The sequence below is a fragment of the Lissotriton vulgaris genome, chromosome 7 (genome assembly GCF_964263255.1).
Source record: "Lissotriton vulgaris chromosome 7, aLisVul1.2, whole genome shotgun sequence".
In the NCBI taxonomy this organism is placed as follows: domain Eukaryota; kingdom Metazoa; phylum Chordata; class Amphibia; order Caudata; family Salamandridae; genus Lissotriton; species Lissotriton vulgaris.
In genome coordinates, this window is record NC_141695.1 from 1,111,842,202 (window position 1) to 1,111,867,432 (window position 25,231).

The window sequence follows — 25,231 nt, forward strand, 5'->3', positions numbered from 1 at the left end:
CATATAGGGACAGTTAAAGCATGCATTGACTCGTCACGAGATAGGAACATATTGTGTAACTGGCGAATATGCATGTTATTAGGAGTTGTGTATTAATGTGTATTATTGGGTCAGTCAGTCTACACAATGCCAGTTTCCTGGGAGGTGTAGAATCCAGAGTGATTGGTTATAGCGGCAGGGGAGCAGCTACTTTAAGGCAGTTGACTTCAGTGCAGCCGGCTCTTTCGCAAGGGCGACTGGGGTTTGCCCATATACATTAGAGTAGCAGATGAGGAGGACTTTGGCAGATTGGTCTACTCCACTCCTATTCTCGACCATCACCCCATCTTCCCCAGTCTTACACATACATACCTGCACGTGCAACTACAATCACGCACAAATACATGCAAAAAGAATCTACTCCTGACCACACCCATCTACACCCCTCTTTGGCACTTAATAATGTACAGCTTCCCGATACAGTGCAGTCGGGCTCGCGGGCATGGCTCGGTTATAGTAGTATGCCGGAGGTAGGTTTTCAAACTGTACCAATCATCCGCCCGCCCTAATGGCTTCCGCTTCCTCCTTTGGGTATTGACATGCAATTTGAATCTTCCATATAGCCCACCTCTCACTCATACCTATCTCTAAGGTTACTAAATGGGCCTCTACAGTGCGACAGGAGGTTGTAAAGAATAAAGAGCATAACAACATAACGTTAAGTACATCGATCTCAATCAGGGCACCCAAACTTCCTATGATCCCTCTTTCAAAGCGCAGCCTGATGCAATTATATCTGTGGATTATTACCCTGGCATGGTGATTACATTAAACGTAGGCCCGCCGGTAAATATTCATGATCGGCGGGGCTCGAGAAAGACTATTGCCGGAAAAGACAGCATGTACCGCGTTTATTAACACGGAAAAGACGGGGGAGGCGAGAGGGGTTTGGAAACAAAACAAATATATATAAATAAAATAAAGTAAACTAAACTTACCGTGCGGAGACTCCGTCCCGACTCCCGCCGTCCTCGTTTTCAAGTCCTGCAGCACGTCATCTGGAAGGCGGCGCGGCAGGCAGCCTCCCTCTCCACCGTCGCGTTTTTGATTGGTGCGGCCGGCTGCCCCACCTACGTCATTTTCTCTCTGTATGCTGCTGCTGCAGCATACAGAGAGAACAGGGAGAGTGAGTGGGTGGTGTTTCTCGAGGGCAGGGGGGAGTGGCTTGGGGGAGTGGCTTTCCCACTGTTGTTAATAGAGTCTGTTGGGGCGGCCTCAGGCTGCCCAAACAGTCAGTATTAACAACGGTGGGCAAGCTACTCCCCCAAGCCACTCCCCCTGCCCTCGAGTAACACACCGCCCACTCTAAACCAGGAAGTTCTGTTTTCTCGCCGTGCGAGAAGGCAGAAACAAATCACAAGTGGTAGTTATATTACGGCAATAACTACCATTTGTTTCTGCCTTCTCGCACGGCGAGAAAGCAGGGGGGGCGGTGCCCAAACGCCACTGGCTCAGTGCATTCATTCAGACCAGGCTGGTCTCTTTCCCTGACTACCACTAGATCAACCACAAATCATAGATGGTAATTACAAGAAATACCATGTCTACCTCACCACTAACCTTTAATTGACTGAACTCTCCTCTAACCCATCATTTCTAATCTTCTGTGCACAGCTCAATTTTCCAGTATTACACAGCTAACAAGTCAAATCCAAGAGCTCACACCAATGTCATGCAAGTATATCAGCCAGATTTATTTTTTTTACATTTATTTCTTAGTTTACAGAACATTCATTAGTAAAAGGCCTTGTGTACATACAAAGCTATATTTCAATAAAGCAGGTCTGTCACTGTTTTCACATGCCGTCTGGAAAAAAATCAAAATGTACTCTTAGGGGTTTAATGTTTGCATATTGAGATACTCAAATCTGATCACAATAACACAGTAGGCTTGTATTGCTGAGGGTTTTGTTCTGAAGTCAGGGAGCAGTTTGATTTCTTCAACCGAGAAACACACCATTTTCTCTTAGAAACAGTTTGAGTAGCAAAAGGTAGAAAACTCAAGAACATTAATCGAGAAGATGGACCTGCAGAGGTCAGCGTCAAAGCAAAACAAGCATTTGCAATGCAATAGGTCTCACATTTGCAAGAGTTTGAGCTATTTACATTGTAACTAATAAAGCCTTTTATTTGTGTTTTGAAAACCTGCATGCGGTGCATAAGCACACACTTTGTACTTATAGTCCTTGCTTACAAGAAGCAAGGCTGGCAGTAAAAGAGGTGCAGTTACTGCCAGCCTTGCTTCTCGTAAGCAACTGCTATATGTACAGTGTGCGTGTTTACGCACCACATGCAGGTTTTCAGAACACATAAATAAAAGGCAGTGTCATTTACAATGCCAATAGATCAAACTCTCGCAAATGCGAGACCTTTTGCATTGCACATGCTTGTTAATCAAGGAGACATTCCTATGTAAAGCACCCAACTGTGGAAGGCTTGCTCCCTTAGAAATAACCACAGTCAACTTCCCCATACACCGTGGATAAGATTCTTACTTCAGCAGATTCCGTTAGCATTTCCCACATTCATGGACTTGTTTCTTTAACCCTTTCACTGCGGCGGCTATTCGGCTGCAGTGCTAAGGGGCGGGGGGGGCGCGCGGCGCTCCCGCGCTGGTGACGGTACCGCTCCGTCACGCCCCTCGGGTGAGCTGTGCTTGTGACGGAACGGTTCCGTCACGGCCCCGCCCCCTCAATAGATTGCGCCGCGCAGGCGAGGCGAGCGGGCCGTGACGGAACCGTTCCGTCACCAGCACAGCCCACCCGAGGGGCGTGACGGAGCGGTTCCATCACCAGCGTGGGAGGGGTTAAAAAGTCTGCTGTGGCTTCCACCCAAGAACTGTGGTCATGTAACAAAAGGTCTTTTTTTTAAACAAAATTTCAACAACCCCTATCTTCGTAAACTCTCTATTGTGCACATTCGAGAAACCATGATGGCCTAAACAAAATTACATTGTGATCGAAATAGGTGAGTGGCTTGCAGCATCACTAAGCAGGGATTTAGCTCCTAGTAAACTGCTACACTGCCACACGTTTATCCTTACTGTTGAGACCATTCACGTTTCATATAAGGTGTATGAAATAGTGGAACAGAAATACTGTTCAAATCTGCCATTTCAGTGCCCCACAGAGCCTTTTTAGAACCAACCAATCTGTTGAATATGAGAAACCAAAACTTTGCCCTGCCTCAATCCCTCACTCATCTGACTCTGCCCCAAAACGTCTAGCCTATGCGGTTGCCCTCAATAATACATGAACGCCTTGAAAAAATGGGACCAAACATAGTCAGACGGTTACATCGATTTATATTCCATTTACTCTACCTAATCTGATATTTTCCAGTCCGAGACATCAGTATATGTGTTTTTCAAAAATCTAAAGCACAATTTAAGTTCACTTCCTTGCAGTAATGTCGTACTGAAAATAAGCCTTAAATCTGCTCGAGTTTTTTGACCACCATATAATATTCTTGACCAACTTTGAAATAATTGCCTCACTCAAGTGTTGCACACACAGCCAGTCTTCCATGCTCTATACATTTTGAGCCAGGCACTGCAGACCCTCGGCTGGGATATGGATTATGCCCAGTAGAAGGCATTCCTTAGTGATCAGTTGTCCATTCTCGTGCATAATACTCTGTTACCAATTTAGCCATTTAAAATGTGAATGTTGACTTGGAACCTGCTTACTTAGGAGGAGGTGAAGTAAACACATTTCTGTTGGACACAAGCATGACCATGAATGCAGGAGGCTTGTACCATTCGTCCTACATTTTTCACCAAACCTTTCTGCTTCCCTCTCACAGACCGCTTCTTTTCTCATTTGTTCCTAAAGCTTAGGGTGGAAGGGACAGGTTAAAGGGCGCCCAGAGATTGCTGGTCCATGACGTTCTCCTGGCTTTGAGCAGCCTCTAGAAACTTTGAAGGAATGTGTAAATAAGGGAGAATCCCCATAGCTGTGACTCTGAGCAGAAACCGAAAGAGTGACAGCTGAGTTCTTAGAGGAAGAGCCCATAATGCGGTGCTTTGGACTGCACTGAATGGCGGTATATTTCTGCTTTATCATGAGTAATTGGAATCTTTCTTGCTTGGCAGGTACATAAAGGCTCTGGAAACCCTGCGTGTGGTGCGTCTAAAGCAGGGCCAGAAGGTGAAAGAGTGCCAGACAGAGCTCAAGTATCTGAAGCAGAACCGCGGAAAAGCTCAGGAGATTAAAGAGCTTCTCGGCAATAAAGAAGCACAGCTGGCGGCCTCCAAGGAGAATGTCAGAGCCATTGAAAATGAACTGGAGCCTCTGAAGGTAATTGTTTCACGGACTTGTTAAAAACATATCTTTTTTAATAAAGTTCTCTTTAAGCTTAGTGCTTTATAATGTTTACTATTGTTTTATATTTTTGGAAATTTTAAAAGCTTTCATTCACAACAGATGTATATTCGAGTGTCTGCGGAGCATGGCATCTCATGTTTTTGTGTCATTTTTAGGTCTCGCCTAGCAGTGCGCATGCGCTGCGAAGGCAAAATGACCTATTGCTATCGCTTTGGCATTTCAGCCAAACACGTGCATGCATTCTATTGCCTTCAAAGGCAACACGCGGACGTCTGGAGATTAACTTGCGGGAGCGAGCGCCACCAAATGGTAGCAATTATCGCTCCCGCAAGTGAATCGCACAGCCCGCCTCATCCTCCCTGCTGCGGCCCCTCCCCTTTCTGCCATGCGCGCATTTGTTAATTCATAGTTAGGCTAACTTCAACCGCGTTTAAATCAAGACTGGTTTTGTGAACCACTACAGCAGATGGCTTTTCATAAAACTGGCAATGTCCAAAATGCATATGACTGATGTGTTGTGTGACTCGTTTTGTTGTGTCCCGTTATAAAAATAAAAGCCCATCACTTGTCTTCCATTTTGTGAAAGATTTGCGCAGTTCTTTGTGTTAGTAGTACATAAAAAAATGTCGCCTATTTTGGTGACACTGTAGTTTTTTAAAGGACTGGGCCATCCGCAAGGCTCCACCCTCTTTCTCGCACCCTTCTTCCTGTCTCCTGGACAGGATTGACTGTGTTTCCCTCCATTGCCTCGATCCCAATCCTAAATCAGGGATTGGAGTGGTTTCCTAGCTCCCTTGATGTATAGTGCCTCGCAATATGTTCCCGCAGCACTGTTGCCACATAAATCCTGTTCTGTGGCACAGTGGGCATCCGTTAGTCGCAGAATTCCAGGGCGCACTTGGCGCACGTGGCGCACTGTGGGAAGTGTGAAGGACCTGCGCTAGCGTCTTCTGCCTTTCAGTAAGCGCTTTGGCTGGACTGCAGTGGCCCCCGCACACTCACAGAGAAGCATGTCAATGCTATACTTTCAGCATTCCTCGAGGAGAGCGGTCGCTTACACCCTACACAAACACGTTTCAGACCCCAACAAGGCACAGAGACAGCATTGATCGCGTTATCGAGGAAACTAGAAAAATCATGGACTCCGGAGGTTCAGCAGCCATTCTCCTTCTGGATCTCAGTGCAGCCTTCAATATCGTTAACCACCATCTGCTAATCTCTAGGACTAAAGAAGCAGGGATATCGGGGGTTGTACTGAGATGGCTGAAGTCCTTCCTGGAGGGCCGATCGTTCCAGGTTTATGAGGATGGCTGTACATCTAGGAGCATGCCTTTGAGATGTGGGGTGCCTCAGGGTTCATCCCTGAGCCCCACACTTTTTAGCATTTATATGAGCCCCCTGGCCAAAATTGTTGAACCCTTTGGAATTCGAATAATTACATACGCTGACGATACCCAACTGACAGTTTCCCTTAACCAACCAGGAAATAGTCCAGATAATCTATCCAATTGTATGAAAACAATTTCAGCCTGGATGGAAAGTTCCTTTCTCCAACTTAATGGAACAAAAACTGAATTGATGTTCTTGGGTAAACCACTTCCAGAGGGGGTCACTACCTTGTGGCCCAATTGTTTAGGAAAAGCTCCACCACCTAACGATCAAATCAAAAGCCTGGGAGTCTGGCTGGACAATAAACTTAATATGAAAGTCCAAGCACAGAAAGTTGTAGGATGCTGCTTTGGATTAATAAGGATGATGAGGAAAGTCCTTCCACTGCTGTCCTGGGAGACCAAGAAATTAGTGGTCCAAACACTAATTCTCTCATGCTTGGACGACGCCAATGCTCTTTATGCTGGATCACCACGGTCAACAATAATGAGTCTCCGGGCGGTGCAGAACTGCGCAGCCAGATTGCTCATGAACATCCCTCGCAGAGAATCAGCTAGAAGAGCCATAGCCTCATTACATTGGCTACCCGTGGCAGAAAGGATCCAGTTCAAAGCCCTCTGGATCTTTTTGTCTGTAAATGGTAATAGTTTTCTGGTAGTGCAGCTACTATATCAGGGGTGTATTATTCTGCCAACCAAGTTTCTGACCTAAACTGAGTATCAGGAGAGTAGACATCTAGTAGGTTGAATAACTCTAACTGATGTTTAACCATAGAGTGGCTGTTTATATATATATTATGTTTTAATCCTTTAAATGGTGTTTGTGGACTGTGGATATATTATTCTTATGATTTGTTACGTATTTTACTGGCAAAAAAAACACTTGGGTCCTTCGATGGGCCAGAATTTAGAAGGCTGAGTCTGTTGAGCTTGTATGTAACTGAGGGATCAAGTTGCTGCTTATTTTGTAGGTATATAAACCTAACAAGAGGCAAATTGCTTCGAATATAAAATATAAAACAAAAATATCCAAATCTCAAACCAAACAGTTATGCAAAAATAAGAAAAGTAGAAAAGAAATAAATAAAAGAAATAAGAAGGCCCTAATGCAAGAAAATTATATATCAAAAAAATGTATTACATATAATAAAAACAGCTAAGACAATTACGCTCAAGACAAAATGCTGGTGTACAGACAATACATGTCACAAACCAGACAAGTGGCAAACAAAGAAATACATGTTACAATAAAGGAACAACATATACAAAAAATAATGTGTCCTTCTATAGTGTTTGGCCACATAAGCGTAGACGGCGTTTCAACCACTGTACATCTACATGGTCATCATCAGGACTCTGATTTCCCTTGAGCGTCACAAGCAATTCTGTTTAAAACCAATCCAACCGACTATCATTTAGGTTGGTCCACGAGAAATGTAAGGATTAAAATAGCTGCAAGTGTTGCTTCAAATCATCTCAATGTAGTGTTTACAATTAGTTACATCTATCCATTGCATCAGGGGATAGATTTCAGTAGTACGGTGAACAAATCACCAAAATGTTTCCGCCCAGCAGTTGGCATATCTATACATAATACCGCTAGCAAAGTCCGAGAAGTTGCTTTCAACTACACGCCATGTATTTAACCGGAAAAGCATCCCAGTCAATGGGGCCAGAAGTTTCAGTTCTTCAAGGATAGGAACATTTAAGCACACCCTTTTACACCCATTGCCGCATTAGCACCAACAACAGGGCTACCAATCTCCTGGGTTAGGGGATATTGACAACATGCCCAGGAACATGGAGAGTGGTGCACACGGCTGTGAAGTAGTTGTTATTTCACTAATTGGCATAGCAACTTCAGATCAAAAGCTTTGAATTGGGGGGCAGGCCGTATAAAGTGGGCAGGATCAAGTGTATCATCGCGCTCACTCCTAGGCTCATGATGAGTCTATGCCACTAGTTAGTGGAAACTGGAAACATGTTTTGTCTGTTCGTAACAGTAACCCCAAATCTTGCTGGAAAGAGGTATCATCAGCTCTGTCTCCCATCTCTCTTTAAGAACATTAGTAGTGGAAAGACGTAGGCCCTCTGGCATCTTATTTTAGCGAGAGACCAACACCCCTGAGACTAATGGAAAGACATATCTGTGTGGGTGGGCAAATTCTTATGGTTCCCGGGGGATGTCAGGCCATTGCGCTGAGAACACATGCCGCTGTCTAAAATAAGCAAATCTCTCGAGTGCATTAATCTCTCCTAATGTCTGAAATTGAGTGAGAAAAAGGTTATCTTGGAATAACCGACCAACTTTCGTGATGCCCAGTCATAGCAGTGTGAAGCATGTGGACTTATCCATTGTTAGGGATAAGGATGGGTTGACAAAGACAGACATTACCGGGTAGTAGACTGCAGATGGTCCAGGACATTTTACAAATGTCCACATTGCCTAGAGATTGCAGTTTGAATTTTTTCTATATATTCATTAGGCCGGGGCATTTTAACTTGTAAGTGTTGCATCCAGCTGACCCACTCACAATGATCCTTCTCAATTGGAAGATTAGGAGCATTGCGCATTGGGCTTATCCAATGAATAGCATAATGAGCTTGTGCTGCAAGAACATAGCCTACACGTTTAGGGATACCAAAGGATATACTTTCATAAGCGTGCATGAGATGAGGTGTACCAACAGTGTTAGAAGTCAAGCAAACATTTTTTTGCCCGGGGGAATGGGGCTGTTCACAAAAAGGTATAAACATTTTGCAAGGATTATATTCTTTTCAAGGCCTATCCTGCCTGCTAAGGACATGAGAGAGCGATCCAGCTCTCGACCCCGCATCACAGCCTTGTGCATCAACAGATCATAGTTGTCCGGAAGAATTGAATCTGTACGCTAACTCCGAACATGGATCATTAGAAAAAAAACACAGAGTAATTTCTCTACGTTGGTTGGAAATCTGTGGTGATTCGCTGGGTGCTGTCTGTGAGTGGGACTATATCTGACTTTTTCCAGTTAATGCATAGTCCCAAAAAATTTATAACATTGCAAATAAGTGGTTTGTATGGTCTCTTTGTATATGGCACTTGCTCAGTTGGGAAGCGAAGGGCTCAATAGCTAAAGTAAACAGTAACGTGGCAACCCTTTTGCATACTCTCACCCACCTTAAATCAGATAGCCATAAACTCTAAGCCTAGCCGTCGGGCCTGTACATATTGTTGTTTCGCCAGTTCAATAAAGTAGTTTCCTAGGCCCATCCGGCTGATGACCATAAACAGGAAGGGTAAACAAAGGATTTCTTTGCATCAAGAAACATCTAGATCTCCTTTGTGTACGATTTTACACAATGGATTATTGAAGGGAGCGTCCGGAGATTATTTGAAGTGGACCTGCCATTTATGAAACCGGATTGATCCGACAGGACAAGTTTAGCCAATAATGGGTTTAATCTATTAGAGATAACTTGTACCAAAATGTTATTATCCAAGTTCAATAGGGATAGAGTCCTGTAGGAACTGATGTCTCTGGTGTCTATGTCAGGTTTCAAAGTAATAGAGATCGTTACATCTCTTGTGGCGGAGGGAAGAGTCTTGGCGTCGAGTGCCACTTGGAGTAGCTCTAGCAACTAAGGGGCAAGGAAATCCTTAAGGAATATTTGTAGTGGGGCAATCCAACTTGCCTTCTATGGCCTGATGTATTTCAAATAATGTAATAGGTTTTTAAAAAAATCAGAAATTTCACCATCCACCCAAGTCACGGTGATGTCAGCCAAAAATGCTTCAATTTGTTCATCAGGGAGTAATAGTTTGGAGGTGTACATGTCATTGTAGTATGCATGGAAAGTGTGTAAAATAGACTGTACCTATTATGGGATCTACGGTGTGTGAGCGCAAAGAGGGCACTACCTTTCTGGGTCACGTTCCCCTCAGGAGCCAAACAAGCATTCTGCTGAGTCGTTCACCCTCCCCGTACACACGAGCATGTGTGCGCCTACCCAGGTATGCTACCTCGTGATCTGCAGCCTCTTTGAACTGGGCTAATTGCCCATCGAGAACAGCTAAAAAGGCTGTCTCTTGTGCGAATTGTAGTGCCCTTGCGCCCCAGCAAGTTTGGTTTCCCACATTTGGATTTAAAGCCCTGAGGGACTAAAGGACAGACTGTTTTGAAATAGCAGTTCTTTGTACATAAATTTGAAATGTTTCCCAAACCATCCAGACGGAGGGGACCAATCCGACGTCCGTTCAGAATAAAATGTCGGCTTTAAAGACCATATCCATCCGCGTGACAGAGAGGAAACACTATGGTTTACTAGTACCAGTTTCTATGACACTCATGACATGGCAGTGACTGTAGTGGCCAGAATTAAGAAGTGTGCTCTGCAGGACCATGTCCAGAATTATTAAATGTGTGCTGCAGCAAGCCTACATGATACCCGCTTACTTTCATACCCACACTTATTTAATACTGCCATTTAAGTGATCCACTTTTCTCCGGCCCAGACTGTTCCTTAGAATAAACTAAAAACTGTATGAGCATGTGTTTGTGTATCTTGAAGTCTTGTAAGTTACCCAGTTTGATGTGGCAGCCTGCATTCAGAAAGCAGAAAAAGATACCCGGATATCAATCTGCAGTAGCCTCTGCAGCTATTTTGTGAACCTGGTATCTGGTGCCTATTCTGCCACTGATGCAAGGCTGCACTTTGCTGCTGTTAACTGGGTAAAGCGGTTGCCTCTTCAGTAGGAGGGGCCTAAATCATGGCTTTCTCAATTCCTGATGGAGATTACGTGTGGGATCAGTTGACAAAGAGTCGGGTATCAGTCCAATGATGATTCTTTGAACTGTAGAAAGCTGTCTGCCTCATGGGAGATTCAGTGCATAAAGAACAGATGATGGCCGGAATGCTGAACAAATCAAACATTCACCCCCAGTCACAGATCTGGGCTAAATCCATCGTTTTTTTGCATGCCACGCTATTCAAGCTTAGACCCAGCCATATGCAAATCAGTCTTGACCCTGCTCCCCATGGGAACTGTCCAGCCTGAACTGCCAGGCCAGATCAGGTCCTCCCTGGACCAGAAACAAGCATCCTGGGACCTGTTTCGGAGTATCACCGCTCATCAGCCAGGCTAGCTTAAATTTGGTGGCGTAGATTGGGAGATTGAAGGCACATTCATGCCCTAAATAGGCTGCAATTTAGGCTGTAGCTCTGGCAGTACTGACAGTCTAGGATAACCATCATTCCTTAACCGACCGGTCCCTTGTTTAGACTTTGGGTAACTAATGATGCTTGCTGAGTCTGGTGGAAGATTTATCAGGCTCCTTGCTTCTATTACGATCCGTGTGAACCATTTCTTGTAATACAGCTTTTTCAAAATTCATAATATGACACACAAAGTCATGTTAAAAGATGTAAAACCTCTGGGTTTCCAAAAAGTATTTAAAATTCATATATTAGATATGTTCATATGGATGGTATTACTAATCTGAACCAGTAGGACGTTCCGACTGATTGTAAATCCTGGAAAGGTAGAGGGTGACAGGCATTGGAGGTTCTATGTTTGCGGTAGGCCACTTTTCCTTTCGAAAGTAGTGGATGGATGGCTTTGCAGCTGCTTGCTGATGAATAAGGCATAACTGAGCGCATTTACTTGGACAGTTAAAAATGAGTAATGTATGAAGAACATACTTCTGTGGATAGTAGTGCACATTGTTTTGAAGCGTTTCTGTCAATAGCAACCTTGTATTCTTATAGTCCCTCTGCAACTGTCTGAAGAAAACTTCATGAAGTAGTGGTCAGCTTCAGTCCTTTAAATTTTTTTCAGCCAGCAGAACTAAGATGTTGCGAATTTGGTGTTGAGGGCTCCACAGTGAACTAGCTCAAGAGCTACCTGACGGACCGATCCTCCAAGGCACAAATAGGAGACTTTTCCTCTAAGAGCCCGCCAATTGACAAGGGGGTCCCAAAGGGATCCATCTTAAGCCCAACACTTTTTAATTTGTATGTGTCGCCATTAGCCAAGTTAATCAAAGCCTTTGGCTTTAAAACAGTGTCATACGCAGAGGACATGCAGTTATTAATCACCTTAGGACCCGACTTCACCGACACTAAACAAAGATTCAAAGACTGCATGACGGCCATAAATGACTGGATGACAAACAGCCATCTGCTACTCAATGCCAGCAAAACAGAAATCATTCTCTTTGGTGATGCACAGAAACTATGGACCAACAACTGGTGGCCCCTGGGACCCTGCCCCCCACCCAAGACAGCAGTCCGCAATCTTGGGGTGATAATAGATAGGAAACTCTCGATGTCAGACCATATTAACAACTTGGTCCGCACTAGCTACGGTCTAATGCGTAGACTTAGGAAAAATTTCAAGTGGATTCCACTATCCTCCAGCATGTCCCTAGTACAGGGACTAATCATTAGTCGCTTGGACTATGGAAACTCACTACTTGCATCCATAAATGAAGAGCATCTTGCAGAGCTCCAAGTCCTGCAGAATACTGTTGCCTAACTGGTCCTAAACATGCCCCCTCGATCACCCTCTGTGCCCAGTTTAACCCCTTGTCTGCTGATGACGGAACCGCTCCGTCATCAGCTGCGGTGACGCTGTGCTGATGACGGAGCGGTTCCGTCATGGCCCGCTCGCTGCTCATGCGCGGCGCGAATTCCGCGCCTGCGCTGAGCGTTCTATTGAGCGGGGCGGGCCATGACGGAACCGCTCCGTCATAAGCACAGCGCCACCGACGCTGGTGACGGAGCGGTTCCGTCACCAGCATGCGGCCGCCCCGCCCCCTTAGCACTGCGGCGGAATAGCCGCCGCAGTGAAGGGGTTAAAGACCCTACACTGGCTCCCAATCAGAAAGCGGATTCATTTCAAACTCTGCTGTCTGGTACACAAAACCCTCAATAACAAAGGACCGCAATATCTAGCCAAAAAAACACCAACCAGTAAGAACCCTTCGCTCTACCAGCAAACATCTCCTAACGGTACCTAAGGTCCGCACAATCAGAAATGGTGGCAGATCCTTTTCGAGAATTGCTCCTGAAACATGTAACAGACTGCCTCTACTTTACGATTGGAAACCGATCACAAGAAATTTTGCAGATCCCTTAAAACCTGGCTATTGTAGCACTGTCCACCCGTCTTTCTGGCTTTTTTTCTGAGTTTGAGTTAGCGCTATGAGACCTACGGGTGATATATGCGCTTAATAAATACCAAATACATACATACATACATACATACATACATACATACATACATACATACATACATACATCTCTAGGCCCTTAAGTTACAATAACAGCATGATCTGCAGTCTAAACTAGCTTAAGGTGACCTTGAAGGTTTGGAGGGTAGGTATGAAGGATATTTCTGGGGACATTTTGTACTTTGTAATACAGGGATCCTGTTTAAATGTTAGTGTCTTCATTCAAAACCTTTCTCCTTGAAATGCTAAGTTTTTTTTTTTCCACATTGTGTGCAGTTCGTGCATAAGGATTCATAATTTATTTTTCCTCCGCAAAAGGTAGTCAAGCCTGATTTGTCTCAATCTCTGTATATATCATAGATTGTGAGGTACACGGGGTTTGTGATTAGTCCTCTAGTAGCCTGAGCAGTTAGCCATAATATGACAGACGCCATTTATTTTTCAAATAAAAGAAAATTAATTTTTGTTCAAGGAATTGTGTGTGTCCTTTCTAAGCTTTCAGTAATGGCCAGTGTGGAAAAAGCAATTGGCCAGATGTACTACGGCAGTAGTCAGTGTATACTTGCAGATTCACACCTGCGTGTAGAATTGCCATAGTATCTAGTGTTTTGATAGCATTTTTATAAGGTGGCCCTCAATAATAATTCTAAACATGTTTTTTATTTATTGAAAAGGGACACCAAATGACTGACTAAGAAGGGGCCCAGTTGTAGATAATTATTACTATAATAACATGCTACATTCTAGCACAACTATGTACAATAAATTATTAATGAGTAGATGTTTTAGTTTTATGGTAGCAATATTACATTTCTTTGAACTGTCAGAAAAATGTATTGTCCCTCACTTGTTTGTTTACACCTGAGGTTTCGTTTATCTTCATGTTGATCAACAATCCAAGGTAAATACTGCCAAACGGAATATGTTGACGTTCTTCAGCTAACATTTAAGCTTCATTTCAGAATACCTTAGAATATAGAATATATTTGGGATCTATGTTCATAGAACACCACGTCCCCTCTAATTAACCTGTGGTCTGTTCTCATACCTTCATTATACCTCGATGCTTCTATTGCTGCGTGCTCTTCTTACAGAAACACACTTATTATAAGATATTTTCTTTGCTAACATTGTTGCTTTTGACTTGAGAAAACCTGAGTGTATATCTTGACATACAGGTATTGTTATGTGTTTACTTTTCAGAATCGACAGGCTGACATTGAACAAAATCTTTCCAGAGTAGTGCGTTTAGACAATGACATTCGAGCTCTGGACAGCAGGAAGAAGCAGATGGAAAATGACAACAAGGACCTGGAAGAGAAAATGGAAAAGGTTTGCAAATGTTTTGCCTCTCAGTGCATTGTGGTTGAAGAGAATTTTCTTTTCCCAAACTTAATCACTATAGCACTGTATAGTCCAGTGCGCTCTTATCCTACTCACTGATGTATAACAAATGTAACATTGATATTTTCCAGTAGATTAATAGTTGTAGAATCGAAATTTGCCTAGCTTACGTAACGGTAAGTTTCAATTCTATTAAGGACACGGAGGCGAGGATTATGCTATATCTTCCTTCGCTTTATTAACATAAAGAAACCACAGCAGCTTAGGAAAAGATATAATACGAACAAAAAATGCTTTAAACATAAAGCATTGACGTAATGTTCAACAAAAAAATCAACAACAACTCCCAAGAGTCTCTTTGCGTATAATCATAGTCCATAGTCCTTTGTCTCTGTCCATCGACCCTATATAACCGGACTTCCCATCATCTTCCTCCTCTTTCTTTGCGCAGATCACGCTTAAGCCTCATTGGTCCTGTTTAGCACCGTCGTTGCCTGTCAAAAAAGGAACAGCATCAGCGAGGTGGCCCAGGAAAATGCGACAACAAGGCGAGGAGCAGTCAGTGAACAACACAGTACTGACAACGTAAAGGAAAACGCTTTACTTACTGCCATACGGGTGGGTAAAGACACCACTGTAGTCCGGGTGGGATAATCCTCGCCTCCGTGTCCTTAATAGAATTGAAACTTACCGTTACGTAAGCTAGGCAAATTTCGATTCTATGTCAGGACCGGAGGCTTCAGATTATGCTAGTTTAAAGCTTACTTACCACCAACTGAGCTAAATCCACCACCGGCTTAAAATAAAACCTCTTGAAGGTGGAATCCGAGGACCAGTCCGCCGCTCGCATAAGGTCCTCCAGACGAGCACCCACCGAGAATGCCTTAGAGGCCATGGCCCCCCTGGCGGAGTGTGCTCCAAAGAGAGAAGTATTGATGCCCGCTTCGTGCATGACCCACCGCACCCACCGAGCAATAGTGGGGGAGGAGACAGCTCTGTGTGGCTTCCGCAGGGCAATCAACAACTGACGCTCGCCCGGAGGGCGCAGATCCAAGGTCAGGTCCTCATATGCTTTGAGGCATTGCACGACACACAACTTCGGAGTGTCAGTAAAAGCTGGATAAGAAATGGAACGCGACGACGTCTTAGTGCGTCGGCCCACTGTAAAAGTAACCCCATCCGGGGAAAAAATGCGTGCAGAAACATCCAGCGCGCGCACGTCCGAGACGCGCCTACAAGAGACCAGACATAACAACATGGCTAATTTCGCCGAGAGCTCCTTAAGAGACAGATAAGAATTCGCTGGCCACGACAGGAACAGATTCAGAACCAAATTGACGTCCCAAAGGACGGAGTATCTGGGTTCTGGTGGCAGAGCGAGGCGAACCGCTCGCAGAAGCCGGCACACAAAAGGGTGTTCCCCTACCGGATGGCCATCGATGTTATCATGGCCCGCAGATATCGCCAACCGGATAGCATTGATCGTCCTATACGCTAAACCCTTGTCGGCCAAATGAGCCAGGAAATTCAGCACGGGAACAAGGCCGGCGACCATGGGATCCAAATCCCTTCGTAAACACCAACGCATCCACTTAAGCCAAGCGGATCTGTAACGCTTCGTCGTACTATCGGCCCATGCTTTGGAGAGCAAGTGCGCAGCTGACCCCGAAAGGCCCGGGAGCGTCCAGCGTCTCCTGAGAGCCTCCACGCCACGAGGCGGAGAGTGTTCTGCATGACGAGAGGGTGAGGTTCCTGATCCGGGCTCGTCAGGGGCAGAGGAAACAGGGGGAGTAGGATTGGAAAATCCCAAGAAAGTTCCAGAAGAACCGGAAACCATACTTGAGACCTCCACAGCGGTGTAACCAACACCAGTTCCGCACCCTGGCGGCGTATTTGAGCCGCCGTTCGCATGATCATGGAGAACGGGGGAAACGCAAACGGCTGTTCCCGACTCCAATCCTGCAAGAACGCGTCCGTGGCCTCCGCCAGAGGGTCCGGCCTCCAGCTGTAGAACCGCGGCAGCTGGTGGTCGAGACGGGACGCGAAGAGGTCCACCGAGAAGGGGCCCCAAAGGGAGTGTAGCCACCGGAAGACTCCCGGATCCAGTTTCCACTGGCTGGCATCCCTGAGATGTCGAGAGTGCCAATCCGCTACTTGATTGGATCGGCCTGGCAGAAACTCCGCCGTCACCGCAATGTGACGAGACAGGCAATAATCCCAGAAGTCTTTCGCTAAGTCCGCCAAAGCGCGGGACCGAGGACCTCCCAGATGGTTCACATATCGGACCGCCGAAACATTGTCCATCCGTAGCAGGACACAAGCCTTGACCGAATCTTTGGTCCAACAGCGAACCGCGAAGGAGCCCGCAAGGAGTTCCAAACAATTGATATGCAATTGTTGTTCTTCTGACGACCAGGCGCCGCCGGTGGAAAAATCCCCGCACCGGGCGCCCCAGCCCGACCTGCTGGCGTCGGATTCTATGATCAAGTCTGGAGCCGACCCGAAGATCGCTCGCCCATTCCATGCCTCCATGTGAGACAGCCACCATGACATCTCCTCCTTCACTTCGTCCGTGAGGGGAACCCACTGATCGTAACGCATCCCACGGCGCAAGTGCTGCGCCTTCAGGCGCTGAAGAGCCCTGTAGTGCAGCGGGCCTGGGAAAATCGCCTGGATGGAGGACGATAGAAGACCCACCACCTTGGCGACATGGCGCAGTGACGTACGATCCCTCGCGATCGTCTGCCGAAGCAGGTGTCGAATCTTTGCGACCTTCCGACCCGGTAGGCTCAAGACCTCCTGTACCGAGTCCACCACGAAACCTAAAAAGGTGATCTGCTGAGTGGGAACCAAGACCGACTTGGAGCCGTTGATGACGAACCCCAGTCTCTGAAGCAGGCCGACAGCTTGACGCAGCTGTCCTGCCAGAACCTCTGGGCACTGCCCCATGAGGAGGATGTCGTCTAAGTATACTATCATACGGACCCCTTGACTTCTGAGAAACTCCACTACCGGGTGGAGGACCTTCGTGAAGCACCACAGGGCCGAAGAAAGGCCGAACGGCAGGGCGGTGAATTCGAACACCTTGCCGTCCCACAGGAATTGTGGGAAGCGACGATGAGGGGGGTGGATGGGAACGACCAAGTAGGCATCCTTGAGATCCAGTCGCACCATCCAATCCCGAGGGAGGAGCACGTCCCGAAGGAGGTGGATCCCCTCCATCTTGAAGTGACGGTAGACCAACCACCCATTGAATTCCTTGAGATTGATCACAGGCCTCTTGCCCCCATCCGTCTTGTCCACCAGGAAGACGCTGCTGAGGAACCCATGTGGGTGGCGCGTTGATAGACGGATGGCTCCCTTGCGCAGCAAGTCTGAGACCTCCCCGTCTATCAAACGCGCGTCGGATTCTGAGAAAACCATCGGGCGCGGGGGCCTCACCTGAGTTGGTTGGTCGTGAAACTCTATATGGAAACCTCTCACAGTTTGCAAAACCCAAGCATCGGCAGTGAGCAATTCCCACTCCCCGTAAAAGCTTGCCAGCCGCCCCCCAATCGGAACTTGATCCAAGCAAAGTACACTCACCGGGGGCATTTCCTTGTCCGGAGTTCTTCTTGAATCCTCTGCCACCATAGCGCTGTCCCCTCGTGGGGTAGAAATTGGTGTAGTTGGCCGAGGTCTGGTACTGACCTCTTCCGGAGCCTTGTCCACGGTTGTTGGTCTGCTGACCACGGCCGATCGCGCGGCCCCTGCCGCGACCGGCCCCTCCAGAAAAACGCTGGTGGAACACCCTCTTGATGCTGGACTGGGCCTTGTCCAGCGACGTGAACGTGTTCACGAACTTTCCAAGTTCGCGGATGAAAGGCTCACCGAAAAGGCCACCCTGGGCCACGGCACCTGCCTCCGACGAGGCCAAGTCCCCTAGCTTCGGGTCCAGCTTGATAAGGAGCGACCGCCGCCGCTCCGTGGACAGGGCACAGTTGGCGTTGCCCAAGAACACTATCACCCTCTGGGCCCAGTTGGAGAGCACCTCCGGTGAAATGGCGGTGCCATTCGCTCGAGCCTCCTCCGCCATATCGAGGATCTTCGTGGCGGGCCCGACCGCATCCAACAGCTTGTCCTGGCAGGCCCGCCAGGACCGGTCGATCCCCTTCCTGGGGTCCTTCATGAATTTCGCCAGGAAGGTGGCCATCTTGGGGTCCAATTCTGGTGTCATGGCCACTTTCCCCTCCAAAGTAGGCCGAGGGCATTCCCCGCGCAGGCAACCCCTCGCCTCCTTCTCCAGAGGCTTGCGCAACCTGCCCGCGACAAACTTCGCCACCGTCTCCCCCGGGGCCCAGGCCGCGGAACGGGGGTGGACGATCTCGTCCGGGTCCAGCATGCCCGACTCATCTCGGGGCATCTCCTTCCCTGAAGGCGCCGGGAGCCAAGAACGGGTCGACTCCCCGTCGTCATCCGTGTCCGGAGAGTCGTAGATCGGGGAGGCGGGCGCCGTCGACAGGCCGCCCGAAGTGCCAGGCTCCACCAAGGGCGTCGGAGGCACCGCCGTCGCCTTGGCCAGGAAGGCGTCACGAAGACGCTCGAAAGCGCCCTTATCTACGCCTTGGGCTTCCGATAAAGGCCCTTCACCCCGGGGTCTCTTCGGAGCGGGCGGCAGCCCGCCGGACGTCCCCGGGAGTTCGGGGGACTGCGGCACCTGCGCCGCTGCCAGCTTTGCACACTCCTCCACGATGCGGGCCGAAAGGCGGTCCTCCATGGGCCCTACCACCTCCGTCACACAACGATAGATGGAGTTGTCCACCGCCTGGTAAAACTCATCATCCTGCAGATAGGGGCAGGCCTCTTCCTCGTACTCCCCTTCCATCTCGGAACCAAGGGGCAAATGCGGGGCACCCAAGAGGGCGGCAACCGAGAAAGTTCTCGAATGTGGGCAGGCCCAGCGGCTGCGATCACGTTTTGGGCCAGCTGACGTGGCAGGTGGGCTGCACCAACCCCCAAGCGCGCAGACCCTCCTCGCCGGGACCGGGTCTACGTACCCCTCAAGCGCGCTAGGCCACACACTGTTAAAGAGGTGCACAGATCTCGCCCGAAGGCGATTCACGCGGTCAAAACCGCTATACAGGCCCCAGAGGGCGTCAAAAAAAAATGTGAAAGTACAGACCCGGATCACCAGGTGTCAGAGGGGTACGCGAGGGTCGGCCCCTGCGCAAGCAGACCCCACGGCGCGGCTCCTCGTACTGCGGAGGCGCGCCGGAGGGTCGGCGAGACGACAGGCCGCCCCCTTGCGGTCTATGTACACACCGCACAAGTGGGAACAAAGTCGCGTAGGAACGGCAGAACGTTCCCGCAACCAGGGACTCTGAAAGGGAATAACCATGCAAGGAGTCCCCAAAGACCGCAAGACAATCAATCACAAATAAAAGAAGACAAAATAGAAAAGCACTTATCTGGCTGCGGGAGCAGCGAAGAAAGAGGAGGAAGATGATGGGAAGTCCGGTTATATAGGGTCGATGGACAGAGACAAAGGACTATGGACTATGATTATACGCAAAGAGACTCTTGGGAGTTGTTGTTGATTTTTTTGTTGAACATTACGTCAATGCTTTATGTTTAAAGCATTTTTTGTTCGTATTATATCTTTTCCTAAGCTGCTGTGGTTTCTTTATGTTAATAAAGCGAAGGAAGATATAGCATAATCTGAAGCCTCCGGTCCTGACATAGAATTGAACTGAGCTGATAATCTTTCGCACTGATCACTGGCTCGTGCACAATAAGCTTTTGAAAATATATATACATTTTCTATAGAACTTGTACACAATTGTGGAATACACGTTTAATAAGTCTATACAGAATTTTGTCACGTATATGCACATTACAGATTGAAATAGCAAAGTAGTTTAACTCATAATTAATTATTATTAATTAATTTTTAACTCATAGGGTGTGAATGACCCAGCGTAGATTACGATCATTCATATGTCCATTCTTCTCTGTGAATTTGTACTATTATAGTACATGTTCCACTTTTTATAGGTTAACTCCAATTCTTTATTTTTGGGGTGGGGGGTTGGTTTCTCTCCGTTTTTTCAGGTCTTTTTTTAAATACAGTGTTGTACTTTTCACCTTTTGAAGTGTTTTTTTTTTATATTATTTTTATTTTTTTCAAAAATGGTAAGAATCCTGCATTCCAAATGTATTTTTATTATGCTATTGATAATGCGTAAATCATAGGCACAATTTTGAATTGTTCTCGGTGTCATAGATTACAGTCAACACTCTTGTCTGATATTTCTTCATTCACCATTCTGATATTTGTTTTTAAAACATGAGTCCATTGTTTTTCCATTTTGATTAATATGCCAACTCGTGTGTAGCATCCTATTCCCAAACGGCTAATGTCCTCATTTCTGCCTTCTATTCCTTCTCAGAGGGCCGATTATTCTCTACTTGGTTTTGCTATACAAGCGACCACGATGCTTAAAACAAACAGAATATTTAGTTTGAAAGATACTGTGAAATCCAAGAGAATTATCTTGATAATACTCATTGTATCCCCTAATTAAGACTGCATTTGTTCCCAAAAAACTCTGAAATCTTGGCCAAACATATGTTTCTAAGTTTCTGTCTTCGTTTTACTCCTTGGACTGTTTGGGCTGGCACAGGGAAACCATAAATGAATCTTAACTAGTGTATTACAAAGTCTAAAAAAGGGTAGCAGAGCAAACGTTGAAAATTCAAGCACCTAAAAAATCTTTTCACACCGGTCATTCTGGCTGGCTTCCGACAGGTGAAAAGAGCCAGTCGAAACTGGCTCGTAATCCCAAAGGGCCGACCTTTCCGCCCTTGGGATTACGATGCATGGTTTCCGGCATGGTTTCCTTGCCAGCCTGTCCGACATGGAAACCATGTTGGAAAGCGTGTTTGGGGGCCCCCCAGCAGGGCCCCTTGAGTGTGCGGCCTACGGTTGGGGACAGAGGGGGCACATATGGTGCCTCCCTATTGATCAGGGATGAACCACACCTCCCATTTCCCTATGGAAGCACGTATTATGGCCGGTTTATGGCCATAATGCATGCTACCATAGGAAAATGTAGGAATGCGACCAAACAGTGTTTGGTCGCATCCTAATTTGGCAGTCTGGACCGCCAACCGGGCGCTGGTCGGTCTCAGGACCAAGTCAGTATCGTGCTCAACATCGAAATCTGCCCCATAATGTTCTATGGTCCACTACAATTCCTTAATGATTTTGCACAACGTGAGTGCCAGGAAAATAAAATAACATAAATTAATATGGGTAGTTTAGAAAGCTCGCTGCTCTGATCTTAATCAGTGAATTTTGGTCATTTTAAATAGATCAATGACTTCTGTTAAATTGGATGCACTGTTTTCCTTGTCATCTAGGTTTTTCAAGGAACAGATGAACAGCTAAATGATATGTATCAAAACCACCAGAGAACTGTGAGGGAAAAGGAGAAACGATTGACCGAGTGCCAGCGTGAAATGGACAGGGCAAACAAAGATTCGCAGAGGCTCAACCGGGAGAAGTCAGATCTGTTGGTTGAGCAAGGTACATTGAGCAATATAACCTTTTTAGACCATCTTTCTTTAGTTCGGAATCAAATTACTTTGTTATTTTACTTATACTGTTCTGTTCCATTCTTTCCAAAATATTTTGGAATTTTGTCACCAAAGATGGGGCATAATCCTGTTTCAGAGCAAAGACAGAGTGTCATACTGACTAATGTGTGGATTGCTGGGGCATAGGAGGCAAGGACCTAGCAGATAGAACTTTCAATACTTATTTGCTGCAAAAATCTATCTATCACACATTACTATACCACACAAGTCGTTTTAACGACTTGCTTTAGGAAGCACTAGACTTTGGAATAGTATGAATTATTATTCCAACTCCAGTCCGTGGAACAGTAGGTAAGGCATTGGACTTAAAATCCTAAACCAGTCCAACACTGTGCCTCCTAAAGCAAGCCATTGTAACGACTTGCGGGTTAAAGGAATGCGAAGTCATAGTCGGGGTAGTGACTGCTTTCTAAAGGCAGATTGTTGTGCTAACTGCGGGGTGAGCGGATCCTTTCCGCTTTGGTCAGCCCTTGTGAGCCACTGCTCTGTTTCAATCATTCACATTATGCTTTCACTCACATGAGCATAAAGCATTGGACAGTAGTTCAGCTAACTTCAGCCACTGGCTCTATTGCCCTGTGAGTGAAAGCGTTTTGGCTGGTCACATGTGTACATCAGCCTGCAAAGGAGTGTGCTTCAATTTCAAAACTGGCGGGCCACTGCTTTAGGCTTCCCTTTTCCTAATTTCTCCTTTTTAGGTCGAAGCCTACCAGACAGTGCAGCTCTAGGCTGTCCGGCTTGTATTTGTCCCTCCCGTGTAACTTAGCCTATTTACTATATTCTTCTAAGAGTCCTCGCTTTCTGTAAACAGGCCTTTAAATGTTGTTCTTATCTTGTCATATTTGCTGTACATATAAGATGGAGGCCAAATGTCAGGCTCTATCGTCTGAGGGAGCTTAGTATTTAATTTTCTTTCTTTAACTTCAGAGTGAGAGGATTCATGTGATTTATGTGACTATTTTGCTGTGAAAATAAAGGTTTTTTACAATTGGTGTAGAACAGTGTTTCTTAACCTGGTGTATGGGGACTCCTGGGAGTTTGACACCTACTCAGTACGCGACTGCTTAGAAAATCAAATCAAATAATATTAACAGATTATTAAAATGTATATAAATACAAATTTCCTATTGATTTTTTAAAAATATTCTGTACCTTTTAAGGAATTTGGAATTGGAGCTAATAATTAAGATTGTATTCTCAGACTGTTTCATGGGAGAAATGCGTTTGTGAATTAAATAAAATATTTGCTGATTTGCGTATTTGTTTGATGAATGCTTGTTTCTGTATTTTTGTGTATTGTTTTGCGATTAACATCATTAAAATTGCAAAGGATAGGGTCCCTGGCTTCCAGTAATGACTCTGTGAGAGACCCTGGATTCCAGTAATGTTCTGTGGGGGTCCCCGGATTCCAGTCATGATTAAGCGGAGGTCCACAGAACGCAAAAGGTTAAGAACTACTGGTGTAGAACGAAGCTCTGATAATACTGGTGGTGGAAATATGGTACAAGTTGGCTTGTCATCTGTATAAATGAGTTTAGAATTCCAACCTTTAGTAGCTTCAGCATTTTTTATCAAACAACCATTGTAATGTAAACTGGCTTCAGCAAAGGAAATGAAATCCTATTACCTGAATCAATGTAAACAAATTTTAGTCGATTGCCATGGCTCTCATATTTTTGGTGTATTCCAATGATAGGTTTGGGCCATGTGCCTCAAGATGAATACTTGCATTCAAACATACATACGTACATACATTTAAGGTTCTCTGACATTTTTTGCTTTTGCATTTCCTTATTCCTGCAAAAAAAAAAACCTTTTTATTTTTACACTTTATGCATGCTTTATGGTTACACAGCTTGCGTTGAACAAGTGTGCCTTTCTACCCTCTTTAAAGGACGGCTGCAGTTGCAAGCTGATCGCCACCAGCAGAATATTAAGCAACGGGATTCCTTAATCCATGATTTGGCGGCAGAGTTGGAGTTTGATGGCTATGACAGGATGCCATTCAATGATCGCCAGAGGGACAGCTTTCAAGCCCTTGTGAAAGAAAGACAAGAGAGGGAAGAGGCTGCTGCAAACCAGATGATGGTAACTCCTCTGTTATTTCAATAGTTAACTTCTAAAATAGTTTAACAATTTCCCAAATCTTGGTCTTCTAGCTTGGAAAAAGTATGGTGTTGGGCAATTGCCCCCAATGTGAGATTGTGTAGATTTTGACTGATAATATACACATTTCTGACCTTGGCCAAGCAGGGTTTATGAACCACTCAACAGCCCAGCAATGCAAGCCACCTACCTTCAATAGAAGTGCACCAACATTAGACTTGATGGTCGGAGACTTGACCTTTGCAGTTCTAGAGTCTGGGGCGGACTGTTTTCAGCCAGGTTGCCAGCTCTGCCCTTGCAGGTTATATGGAACCTGTTTACTGTGTAGAACACTCTATTCTTTGCTTTATTAACATTTTCGGGAGGGGTGATGATAATCCGAGGATGAACCAAAGTTATGATATTATATTAACACTTGCAACTGTGCTTTGTTGATTTTTGGGTCTGCACACAGTGAGCTGTATTCTCTTTTTTTTTGTTGCACCTCCTTTTGCTGTTGTACTCCTTAACCAGGGCTACAGTCGAAACCTCAAGGATGGAGCAGGAATGCTTGCAGCCATATTTATAAGCGTGGAAGGGCGTACATTTGACCTCTTTTGTTAAGGCAAAGCTGAGCTGAATAAGATGTGACAGTGTCGTTCAGAGAGTAGGGCCCAAATATCTAGTTAAGGGAGTTGCAAGCATTTTCACTTTTGCTTTACCAAGTCAGAATAAGACTCGTAGCTGTGTTAAGCCAAGACCCACAAAAAAAGAAAATGAGTCATTTGAATGTTCACTTTAGAGCTAGGGCAATGTTCCAAAGCATCACTGTGTATTTCATCAGAAGTACTTGAGACACCGTGTTGTTAAGAGAGATCTCTGATTTGCACCGCCTTGCAAGCGTCCAGAAAAACAAGCGCAGCAAAATGAGAGAAGTTGTAGCACTGCACCGCTCAAGTGTGCTTGGTTAGTTAGAGAATGATAGCATTCATAGAAATAGTGATTTTGAGATGATGAGATGATGTCATACCCAATTACCTTATATTTGTAACAACGATGTTATGAAAGTAAAGCATGAAAACTTAGCATTTCTTGCAGAGGGGCTCGGAAACGCGATGTTGGTGCAATTCGTATATGTTACGTTAGATGTCTGAAATATTCAACATAATACTTAATATCCTAAAGATTCTAGATTTAT

The 25,231-nt window shown here is 45.8% G+C and overlaps 1 protein-coding gene across 1 annotated transcript in view; it reads left to right on the top strand.

Moving 5' to 3' along the window:
* The window catches only part of RAD50 (RAD50 double strand break repair protein), a 441,934-nt gene that overhangs the window by 122,937 nt on the left and 293,766 nt on the right, over nt 1-25,231 (top strand). Inside the window, exons 6-9 of the mRNA XM_086931566.1 lie at nt 4,133-4,337; nt 14,170-14,298; nt 21,712-21,877; nt 23,843-24,036. Coding sequence (XP_086787692.1) covers nt 4,133-4,337; nt 14,170-14,298; nt 21,712-21,877; nt 23,843-24,036 — 694 coding nt within the window. The remainder of the gene's footprint in view (nt 1-4,132; nt 4,338-14,169; nt 14,299-21,711; nt 21,878-23,842; nt 24,037-25,231) is intronic.